Consider the following 12162-nt stretch of genomic DNA (forward strand, 5'->3'; position numbering starts at 1 on the left):
GGGATGCCCCTCTACTAAGAATGCTTCCCACACAACAATGTGAGTCTATAGGAAGCATCCACATGCCTCCAGGACTGTAAGCCTAATAACTTATAAATTTATGCTTTATGAATTACCCGGGTTCAAATACCACGTAAGTAAAGTCTACTAAAGGAGACCAAGCCTGAGGCCTAGGAGACTTAAATATACGCAAGGGAAGCTAGCCAAGCTGAGTGGGAACCATGGTGGCCAGAGAACTGGGGAAGGCACGACGGGGCACCCTGAAGGTAAAGAGGACAGGCAGCTGCCTCCAGAGCTGCTGAGAGATCAGGCAGGGCAGTCCAACAGTGGCGGCTGCCCTTGGCAGCATGGGGGTCAGGAAGGGCCTGGACAAGATGTTGTGGGGTGCGGCCCAGCCAGATGGTGGTGTGCCAATGCGAATGCAGCTGAGAGGCGACGGGGTGCGGGCCCAACACAAGCCCAAGGGTCAGCTGCGGACAGAGCGCGTGGGCAGAGCCCGCAGCCCGAGGCTTCCCGGCGCCGCCCCTCTCCCCGCGGCCCGCGTCGCGCAACCTGGGGTCTCGAGCCCGCAGCGAGCCCTCCGATGGGGGCTGGTGTAGGCCGCCCCTCCCTGCAGGACAGCTGGGCCCCGACCTCCCTGCGAGCTCAGCGCCCTCCGCGGCGTGCACGCAGACCCGGCAGCGGGCCGAGTCCTCGCTGCCCACCGCCCCGCCCGCGGCAACCAAGCCACACGTGGCGCGGATCTTTACGCCTGCGCCCTGCGGGCCGGCGTGGTGGGGCGGTGGCAGCGCGCTCGCGCGGGGTGGGCGTGGCCAGGCCACGTCGACGCCCGGCCCCCTGCCCGAGGCCTCTGCCGGGGGAACCCTCGCCCTCCCGCCCGCGCGCTCGGCCGCCAGTCCCGCAGTCCTCCGTCTGTCGGTCTTCCCCGCTGCGCCCCTCGGAGAGCCGGCGGCGCCATGTCTTCGCCTCCGGAAGGGAAACTGCAGACCAAAGCTGGACACCCGCCCGCCGGTACTGACTGGGTTGCGCTTGGTCTCGGGCTCCGGGCGGGGGAGGGCGCGGGCAGTGTCGGGGTCCCAGCGCCCCCAGGGAGTGCGGTGCGCAGGTGAGCTGGACGCAGGTGAGGTGGGTCGGGTGCAAGCCCTGCACCCCATCGCGGGGCACATGTAGCCACCCCGGGAGGAGCACCGAGCACCCGCAGAGCCCAGTTGGACAGCTTCTTAAAGAGTTGGCACTTTGCACTTAGCTCGTACAGATCTTGGGGGTAGCAATTGAAGTACAGTGTTGTATCCGGATGATGGGTTGCAGGCCGACAGCATTGCACACTGATAGGCCAAGGGAGTGGAAGTAATTTTTATTAATCACCCAAGGTGACTTTTTTACCCGTACTTCCAGCTTTCTCTCAAAAGTGATTTTAAAAAGTTTTAAGGCAAATCGTAGACCAGAACACAGGAAGTTAAGCCCAGGAAAGAGCTGTCTTTGGGAAGCCCGTTCTGCACAGTTCCTGTAGGTTCTTAACCTGGTGTTCACATTGGTTCGTTTTCCATGTCTCCTCCCCTTTGAATGGCAGCTGATCCTTGTGGAAGCATCCTGGTGAGTTGGCTCAAAGGCTGGCCGAGGGTCTCAGAAAAACCCGGGGTCTTAGCTGCACATGTTAGTGCTGTAAACTTGGGCTTCTAGTAACAGTTTCTTGGGGGCGAGTGGCCACTCCCTACCCCCTTTTTAAACAGCTGTGCCATCCTACAGTAGATGCCCATTCTCTCCAGCTGCTGTCCCCACTGGAGGACAGGTGCTCTCTCTGAATTCTTTAAGTCTTGATGCATTCCAAAATTAGGAGTATGTTTCAGTATACCAGAACCTCTCAACAACTAAACTAACTGGTACTAGGGTGTAAAAATGGGTTTAGGAGGCTTGGGGTATTAGGAAAGGGTCCCAACAGTGAAGGAAGAGCTTTAGGAACTTTTGGGTTTGGGGTAAAGTGCAGCATAACTGTAGAACTTGTGAGGCTCCGGGTTCAAGCCCCATTTCAAACAAAACCAAACTCTTGGGAGGATTCAAGGAAAAGTCTGACCTTTGTTTCTTAATGGAGCAAACAGTGACTCCACCTGTCTGTGGATCCACAGGGCTTGGTGGGTCTGACATCCTGTGATCAGGCACACTGCAGCAATGGGCCTGATGCTGTTGGCTCTCTCAAGTTCCTTAATGTGTGGCTGTTGAATGACACCAAATCAAAGCAGCGTTAATTAAATTGCACATACACACTGTCCATATGAAGATTTAAAGATCAGAGATAGAAGACTGCACTTGGGAGAAATTTCTTGGAGAATTTCAATTTTCTTTGAATGTAAACTGCTAGGCTTTTAAATTAGAAATGAAATGGCTCCTTTATGCCTACGGAGAGAAGAATCAACATATCACTGCCAAACTGGGGCATCAGGGTTGCCTCACCTGGACCTGGAGGCTGGGCTGGATGGCGTCCCTTGGTGGGTCTGCCTTCACCGTGACTCTTGTGCCATTGCCTCCCTCTGTCCCTCTTCCAGATCTGGCCCCTGGGGTGGTTAATCTCAAGTGAGATTAGGGAGGTTCTTTAGCCCAGGAGCACAAAAGTCTAACTGGAGTGCTCAGTGTCCCGTACCAGTTCCCTGATAGACTTGGCCAGAGTTAGAGAAGAGACCTAATGCCCTTGGCCCCAAGGGGTAGGTGGAAGGTTTATAGGCTGTGGTTCTCAGCAATGTCACTCAAATTTGTTTGTCCCTGGTATGCAGAAGACCCAGAATGTAGCCCTTTTGCCGTAGGAAGCTTACCATGTGCTTTTTTAGTCTGGCATTACCGGAGAGTAGGTGGATTTGCAGAGTAAATATTTGTAAAAGAAGAAAGGGCCACTCACTAGTAAAGGATAATCAAAGATAACCAGGAATACAGTTCATAAATCAAAATAACTGCCTTGAAAACTAGGGAATGCTTTCATTAAGGGCTTAAATTGGGTAACAAACCCTCTTAAACCTTCTGTTGGAAATAAAACTCTTACTGCGACTCCTGCCGCTCTCTCGTGTCTTCTCTTCATTGCTCTGCCCCACACGTCCCCAAGGTGCCCCGTTTTCCTTACGGCACCTCCCTCTGTCCCCCACTCCTCTCCTGGCTTCCAAGTTTGGGTCCTGCTGACATCTTTACTCCCAGGAGCTGGCACAGTGCCTGGCACAGAACATGCAGTAAATAGCTCCTGAAAGTTTCCTGGGGGCCTTTCCCCCCCTCACTCCTTCATAGCGTGCCAGCAGTCTCCCCGTCTTGACTCTTGCCAGCATGCACTCAAGGTGCGATGGTCTCAGTGAGGGCGGGTGGGTGGTGGAATGGTGAAAATAGTGGTGGAAAAGGGACTGGAGTCTGTCGAGTGTTACAGCATACCGGCACAGCTCCAGGCGCTCGGCACCTCTGTGAAATAAGCAGTGCCCTGCTGTCAGGATGCTGTAGACAGTGAAACACTGGCAAAACTGTTTGGAGTGTCTGTTGCTAAACTCTGTTCTGGTTTGGGTCTCCATTGCTGTAACAAAATACTCTGACCACTCCCAACTTCGGGAGGAAAGGGTTTTTTTGTCTTACATCTCCCAGGTCACAGTTCATCAGGAAGCCCAAGATAGGAACTCAGGGCAGGAACCTGAAGGCAGGAGCTAGAGCACAGGCTATGGAGGGACACTGCTTACTGGTTTGGTTCATCCCCTGGCCTATGTTCAGCCTGCTTTCTTATGCAACACAGGCCCACCTGCCCACAGGGGTGGCACCACCCACAGTGGGCTGGGCCCTCCCACACCTCTCAGTAATCAAGAAGATGCCCCACAGACATGGCCGCAGGCCAGTCCGCAGACCAGTCCAATAGAGGAAATTCCCTAATTGAGGCTCCCTCAACCTAGGTGTGTCAAGTTGACACTAAAGCTATCCAGCACACTCTCTGAGCTGGTTTACCAGGGGACTGACTTGAAAGGCTTCTGGCTCTTAGCACCTCAGAAGCCTGGCAGAAATCATGACTCGCCAGGTGCTGCCCTGAGCTATGAGATGCCAACGCAGTGGTTTGTAAGGAGAGGAAAAAGGAAGCTGCTCTACAGACCTGTTCTTACATAAGCATGACAAACAACACACGTCGTGTTCTGTACACATCTTCCCAAAAGGAATGCAGCCTTAATGATTGCAGACCCTACCTGTGCTCTGTACGATAAAACATTTGCAGGGAAGAGAAGCTGGGGTGAGACTACTTGTTTCCCACTGCTGCAAAACTATAGTATCACAGTTAGGTTAGCACGCTCTGTTTTGTTACCTCTAACAGCAGCCATGGCCTTCCAAACAGATGGGAGTCATGATTATAGGACACACGATTACTCATCTTTGCCAGTTCCCATTTTGGCAGTGATGTAGATAAAACTCTCTTTGGCAAATGCACACCCACACCCATTCCCAGGGGAGCCAATGCCATACGTCAGTCAAGCCTCATAAGTCTGATGCGCAGTTGCATTCAGGGTTACTAATTGTATGAAAGGTTTTCTTCCAAAACGAGATTTTACACTCCCCATAGTACCAAGTCAAACGAAAATATCATTGTGAGTATTTCAAGTGAAATGGGAAATAAACCACATGCTATTTTCAGTAATCCAAACAGTTCAACTCTCTGTTACATCAATCAGTCAGACGTAGCTTCAGGATACATTTAAAAGGCTGTGGGGTGATGGTGCACCTTGAATTATCTTCTGGCAGGAAGTTTTTCAGATTATCTAGACTGTTCTGTGCTAGGAACGGAAAACGAATTTGTCTTTCATTGTCATAAGCGTCCTGTCACAGGCTTGAAGAGAGCGCTCTGGCGTTCAGCCAGTAAACCCCGCCATTGACCGTGGGTTGACAGTGCAAAAAATGTCTGTTTCCACCCCCCAGCTGAAGAAGTCCTGTGGGGGACTGGCATTCATGTCAGTAGTTTGCAGTCAGGATGGACCCTAGCAGGCCTGAGGCAGCTGTCGATGCTGCCTTTGTTCCTTAGCCATCTTTGGTTACCTTCCCCTTCTAGCATCTTCTCTGTGTGTCCTTTTCATTTTAACTGATGCCCTCTGTGTCCTGACTTGGGTTTGTGGCTGCTCTCCCGTTCCAAACTTCAGAAATAGTTCTGTTTACATAGGGAACATTCAATTTTGTAAAAAGTCCTGTTAGGTCTAGTAGGTGAGCTGGAGAAATCCAAGTTCATGTTTCTCCATTGAACCCTGACAAGGAGCAGTGTGGAAGCCTAGCCCCCTCCTCCATGACCCTGCCATGCCGTTGGGTGCTGCCGCAGAAGGATGGGTGTGGGTCAGCACACCACAGTGCTGGTGGGGCCCACATGTGCTGTGCTGTGCTGTGTGGGTTTCTATGGCAACCATAGCAAACCAGTAAACTTAGTGGTTTAAAACCACTGTAAACTTAAAATCACTGTATGCATGATTGTATTTATTTAAAGTCAAGTGGAAAATAGTCCAGTTTGCTTTTTGTGTGTGTGTCAGACCACTTTGCTTTTTTCAGTAACTGCAAAATAATTCAGTTCCTCATTATTGAGCTGTGTAGAGGGAAGGAGTCCAAAGTAGGTGCCACTGTGCTAAAGCCTGTAACCATGGCTGGCACCCTCTGCAGGCTCTGGAGAGAGTCTCCAATCTGGATTTTCCCAGTGTTAAGAGTTGGCCCACATGCCTTTGTTTGTGGCCCCCTCCATCTTCATTGCCACCAGTGACCACTTAACACGCTCTTCACCCTCTGTGACTCTGACTCTTCATTTCCTTTTTTCACTTTTAAAGACCCTTCTGATTACGTGGGCCACATGGCTGATCAAGAATAGTTTACATTCCGTTGATTAGCAGTCTCATTCCATCTGCCGCCTTAATTTGCCAGACCCAGGGAGGTAGGGACATGGTGCTGCCTACCGCAGTTATTTTTACCATTCTGTTGCCCTGGACCTAGTTAAATGGTCTTAATAGCAAGGGATGTTAGCAAACACCTAACCAAGCCCCACCTCCAGGATTCCAGTGACAGGTTTCCCCCCAGCACCTCCACAAAGTGGATTCTACCTTCTCACCAGCTTCTGACCCGCCCCACAAGACTGCAAACCTCCACGCTCAGATTCAGTGCTTCCTAGGTCCTGCCGAGCCTGTCCACTTTATTCCCACCCTGGAAAGTGAAAGGAGTTGCCTGGGTGGTTAGCACCTAAACAGGTTGTGATTCTAGATGCAAAGTAGTGCCTTTTGTCCCCAGCTTCCTTGGTGATGAAGCTAGCTGGCATCAGGGGCATCAGGGGCTTAATTTACAACATAGCCCACCACCTTCACTTGTGTATATACACCAGAAAGCCTCTGTTGGGACCTTACGTGGTCTGAGGCACGGGATACTCACCGGGATCCCCCACAACGGGCAGCTTGCTGGCCAGATGCCATCATCCAGTGTCCACACATGGTTCAGCCCTTCATCTTCGCTCGTCCACCTTCTTAAAGGGCTCATACCCCGGCTGCATGAGCCTCCACTGCAGGGTGTCCCATTCCTGGCCAACTGATCCTGTCTCCTCTCCCCTCCTTCCACCACTGGAGATGCTTCTAATAGGAGTGACGTTGCCTTGCCCTGGTGGCCCCTAGTCGTTGCTTGCTCCTAATGTCACCAGTCCCAGGGGAGATCCAGTCCTCACTCCTTACCTACCAGGCACTGCTGCAGTGCTACCTGAGGTTAACCCTAGCTCACAGCAGACTGCTTGTTTGCTGCTTTGTTTTCTTTGGTCTTCCTACAGAACGAACCTTTCATCTCTTACAGGTGGATTAGCCTCCTTTTGAGTAATATGTCAATAGCTTTCTCAAACAAGAACAAAGGGAGCTGCCCTTGCACAGTATGCTTAAACACTGCAGTCAGGCTTTGGAGACATTGCTGGCATTGACAGTGTCTGCACTCCCCACCCCCACCGTATCCAGGCTCCTGGGCTCCTTCAATAACATGTGATCCTGGTGACCCTTCCCATCCAGACTTCACCGTCCTACTAGCCTGTTGTTGAGCTTAGCAATAACTGCCTGTGACTTCCTCTCACAGCCCTGCACCCGCAGCTGAGGGGTGCTTGGGGTAGGGATTGCAGGCTTTCATTTACCACCTGTTTGCTTCCCTGCCAGTCTGACAGGAAGCTTTCTCTACTCCCTTCCATGTGGGCAGGAAGTTGCTCAACAGAAAGCTTTTCTTTTCAAACTCTTCCCCCTAGAGGGCATTCAGTGACCAGCACCTGTCCACAGGCTGCTATTGTCACACTGAGGTGCCTCTGCACTGTGCCTTTGGAAGAATTCCCAGTGATGAAGGGTAACAATCATCTAGGTCTGTCTGGTCCAACTGTGCCACTTTGACGCTGTGTCGCTGGGGGCAACTAGCTTGGTTCTGCATGCCTTAGTCCCTATCACAGCATGACTGTAAAATGGGACAGCATGTGGGCGTGCATGGTTAGGACAGTGCCTGGCACACCGTGTGACAGTAAAGGAGAACAGAATGACCCAGGATCTGGGTCTCTGGAGGTTTCCTTAGTGATGATGTAGTGATGCATGTCCTGTGATCGTCAGCTACTGCAGCACCACCCGGGCCAAGTGCTCTGTCTCTTTCATTCTTCGACAGCCCTGGGTTCTGTCACCTCCACAGTGAGGAGATATTCAGGGATTTGAGCACATGGGGCCGATTTGAGCACACGGGGCCTCTCTGAGCACTGACTTCTCAGTGTAGTGGCAGTTCCTATGTAGGGGACTGGCAGACAGTTGAGCACACCTGGGTGCCGACTTTCCTGGAGATGTTGCAGTCCTCAGGAGCCTCTGGGAGGGAGGAATGTCGCTTTTCGCAGATGGAAGACCCTGAGGCCCAGTGTTGATACTTGCTCAGGTACACATGCACACATGCACATGCACAGGTGTGGGCAGAGCTGGGATTTGAACCCAAAAGCCTAGGACCCATCATGCCTTAACCTCTGTTGCAGTCTTGCTAAAAGGAGGCTTGTCATTCTTTACATTTGAAGCTCTCACCACAGCAAAAGTTCTAGTTCTTTCTTACATCTCATAAAAATACCTAGATTTGCAAATAATTCTACCAAGAATTCTGAGAATCATAGTGTTCTAGATCTCTGCTAGAACAGTCACAATATATACCATCATATTTTCTGGCAATGTTACAGGCTAAAATGAGTCCGTCTCCACCTTGAGTTATTATTATTATTATTGCCACTTTTTACTGCTGCATTAATCACCAAACAGAGAGAGACTGATGAACTTAATTGTTTTTTAGAAACTTGAATTAAATACCAGTGCTGATGCTGGGTGACCGAGCCTGGTGCTGCGTATTTCAACAGAGGAGTGGACAGGCTGTTTCCAAAGACTTGATCACTTGACTGTCACCTAGACATTCATTACCAGTTCGTTGCACAGCCCATTTTACTTTTAGTCAGTTTGCAGAACACATATGTGAGTTATAGCATAAAAGTTTCATGTCTGTCAAGTTGAGATGATTCAGCAATATTTTATTTATTTTATGTGTATGAGTGTTTTTCCTGTGTCTGTGTAAGCACACCATGTGTGCAATGCACACAGAGGCCAGCCAGAAGATGGCATCAGATCCCCTGGGTCTGGAGTTACAGACAGTTGTTATCTGCCATGTGGGTGCTGTGTACTGAATCTGGGTCCTCTGCAAGAGCAGCTGGTGACCTTAACCAGAGATAATTTTTAAATGAGCATCTGTATTGGGTTTCTGGGGCCACTGGAACAGAGCCACACAATCGGCAGCTCCACCAACAGATGTTTCTTTCTCATGGTTCTAGAGGCTGGAAGTCCAAGGTCATGGTGTTGGCAGGTCTGATTTCTCCTGAGGTCTGTCTCCCCCCACCCCCCCCACCCCCTTCTCTCCCTCCCTTCCTTCCCATCTTGCAGATGGCCTCCTCAGTGTGGTGTCGCATGCCTTTCTCCTTGCACCTAATGTCTTCCTCTTCTTACAGGGACACCAGTTCAGTTCCATTGGACCTCCCCCCATTTTAACTTAATTACCTCTTTAAAGACCCTATCTCCAAATACAATCACAATCTAAGGTTATAGATACTAGGACTTCAACATAATGTATTTGTGCAGGACATAACATCTTCCATCAGTTCCTAATGGGCATAGGAGGGAGGAGGGAAATGTATTCTCAAAATGATTTATGGATCTAGGCTCTTCTGTTTATCAAAAACATCTATAATTCTCAGATCCCACATTTCAAAGAGTAGAAAACTATTTCAGCATACTACAGAATTTTAATTTTGGTCTCCATTTCAAATGGGACTGGGGATTTTCAATTAGATGGTTGTCTACAAATGGTGGCCTTTTTGTGAGTTTTTTATTGTTGTTGTTGATTTCAGCCTTAACTCAAAGAGAGGCAAATCCCTACATACCAAGGACAAAGAAGAATCCAGAATTCAGGCATGAGACTTGGCCCTTAGTGAGGCCTTGTAGGATCCCAGACCCCAGCTTGATGAAATACCTGACTGAGGCAGGCAACTTAAAGGACTCACAGTTTCCATCCATCACTGCCAGGAAGGTGTGGCACAGTTCACAGTGGCCAGAGTGTGTGGTGGGAGCTTCCCACGTCTTAGCAGATCTAGAAACAGCACTGAGAACAAGAACCAGGGTTTTGGTGTAACCTTCAAAAGCTGGCCCCTACCAGCTCATGTCCACCAGCTAGGCACCATGTCCCAAAGGTCCACAGCCTCGCTAAGCAGAGCCACAAGCTGGAGGCCAAGTGCTCCAAACACAGCTTGTTGGCACATGTTATATTCAAACCATACCATGTGGTGTAGAGACCCTATGCTGAGAGACTCCAGGATTTCCAGACACCTGAACAGAGACAGGTGCAGCCTCCTCCACAGAGCTGCAGTCTACACGAGGGCCCCATGAAATCCTCACTAATAAGCCCAAGGAAGCCAATACATACTCCACAGTCACCCAGCCGAGGAACAAGGGTCAGCAGACAGACTGACTTGCAAAGACCTCAGATAACAAAAGCTGGCATACAACTGTAAGGCAAGTGTATCTGAAACAAATATGTAAATAGGAAGGAGTAAGACCCCAATTAGTAAAGACCTGGTAAAATGGAGACAGAAGCTGAGCTCTGCAGAGAAAAATAAAATTATTAAAGATCACTGGGCTGGAGAGATGGCTCAGCAGTTAAGAGCACTGACTGCTCTTAACAGAAGACCTGGGTTTGATTCCCAGCACTCACATGGCAGCTAACAGCCACCCATAGCTCCAGTTCCAGGGGACTCCGTTTGACCCCCATGGGCATTACACAACATGCAGATCCCCCCAAATGAAAACATGGACATAAAAAAATTATACAAATGTTATTCAGAGCTTCATAATAGTGGGAATAACCCAAGTGCCTGTCAGCTGGTGAATGGATAAGTAGAATGTACATCCATGCACAGGAGGATATTTGGCACAGAGAAGGAACAAAGCCCTGATACTTGGGGTAACACAGGTGAACCTTGAAAACATCGAAAAGAACCAGTGACCAAACACCATATATTTTATGATTCCTTCTCTACCCCAAATGGCCAGGGTAGGCGGGTCTGAATGATAGTTGCCAGGAGCCAGGGGAGGGGTGGACAGGGATGGCACTGTTCATGGGTGTGAGATTTCTGCTTGAGATGATGAAAAGCAATTATAGTATTGGTCAAACAGCTCAAAGGTGCTGTGTTAGTCTAAATGGGTGACTTCTATTGTACATGTATCTTGGTAAAGCTGTTTTTGAAAAGAAAATAACATCTCCCAATAGTTGAGATCATTGTACAGTTTGGGAAGGTTTGTTCTGAACATCTGTGCTGCTCCTAACTGGGCTCTGTCTGACACTGGCATGGTGGCTGTCCTGTATCACCCATGACTGTGTCGCCCTCTCCAAACCATCATTGATATTTGAAGAAGTAAGATCACTGGGCAGGGTTCAGGTGGCCCTTGTTATGTCCAGAAAATGTGTCAACCCTAACTGAGCAGCCACTTGGTCGCATGCTTACGTCCTGGGTGTACTGCACTTCTTACAAAGTACTTGAAAGGTGGTCAGAAAGGAACAGGGGAGCCTTGGGTGGTTTCTAGGACCATCTGGAGTAAGAGTATTGAGAACTATACCACGTCCAGTCTCCTCCAGAACACACTACCGCCCTGTCAGTAATGCCTGTTGCTGTTCTTGGACTTTTCCAGACCAACTTGTGTCCATTCAGCAACCACAGCCTTCCAACAGATGCCTGCTGATCCACAGGCAGATCCACCTCCCTGATCACTCCTGCCTTTGTTTTTGTTTCAGTGAAGGCTGGTGGAATGCGGATTGTGCAGAAACATCCACATACCGGAGACTCAAAGGAGGAAAAGGACAAGGATGAGCAGGAATGGGAAAGCACCAGGTGGGAGGCGGCTGCGGCTCAGCAGACAGTGCACGTGACTGTTTGCTAGACATTGATGTTTGTTCTATGCTCCTGATAACTGCTGGGCCTCCAGGCCCCATGCTGTGTTTTCCCTCTCCTATCAGCAAGCCAGTGTTCTGTGCCAGGAAGGAGGGAGACAGCCCATCTGAAGTGTGCCCTCTTGCCCACCTCCCCCTGTGCCCCATCTCCTGATTTAGTGAGGGCCACTCATCCCAGGAGCTGGGGATCTGTGCTGAGCACGGCCACATTCTGCAGCAGCATACTGTGTTCCTGGGACTAACTCTTGAGTTCTCCGCTGGGGCTGCCGCTCTGAAATTCCCGGGGAACCTCTGCAGTCACCCACACTAGTTGAACCTTAGCCTTTACACAGTCAGGGTAGAGAACTTCTGAGTTAAGAAATGCTTGCAGGCAAATCTCCAGTCAGCAAGGCCACTCTTGGAAATGACCAGGTATGTCCTTTGATAACATCTCTGTCTCAGCCTTCCTGGGTCCTGGATCCCAGCCTTCCTGGGTCCTGGATTCCGTTCACCCCTCTGTGTTTACCACCTATTTTCCTTAGAGGTTCTGATTTCCAAAGTTTGGTTCAAGAACCTCATCCTTCATTGTGAATGACCTTGTCTATACTGTTGGTGCTAGCACACATCTGACTGTGTCCACCCAGAGAACATTAGCAGTAACTTCTCTGCTCAGAACTCGACTACAGATGATGTCTCAGC

The 12162-nt window shown here is 50.0% G+C and overlaps 1 protein-coding gene across 1 annotated transcript in view; it reads left to right on the forward strand.

Annotated features, from left to right (window-relative positions):
- The first annotated feature begins 818 nt into the window (after window positions 1–818).
- Window positions 819–12162, forward strand: part of Dap (death associated protein) — a 58603-nt gene continuing 47259 nt past the window's right edge. The window contains exons 1-2 of the mRNA XM_008837631.3: window positions 819–1011; window positions 11329–11425. Coding sequence (XP_008835853.1) covers window positions 957–1011; window positions 11329–11425 — 152 coding nt within the window. The 5' untranslated portion in view covers window positions 819–956. The remainder of the gene's footprint in view (window positions 1012–11328; window positions 11426–12162) is intronic.

The sequence above is a fragment of the Nannospalax galili genome, unplaced genomic scaffold, assembly GCF_000622305.1.
Source record: "Nannospalax galili isolate Female #2095 unplaced genomic scaffold, S.galili_v1.0 scaffold698, whole genome shotgun sequence".
Lineage (NCBI taxonomy): Eukaryota > Metazoa > Chordata > Mammalia > Rodentia > Spalacidae > Nannospalax > Nannospalax galili.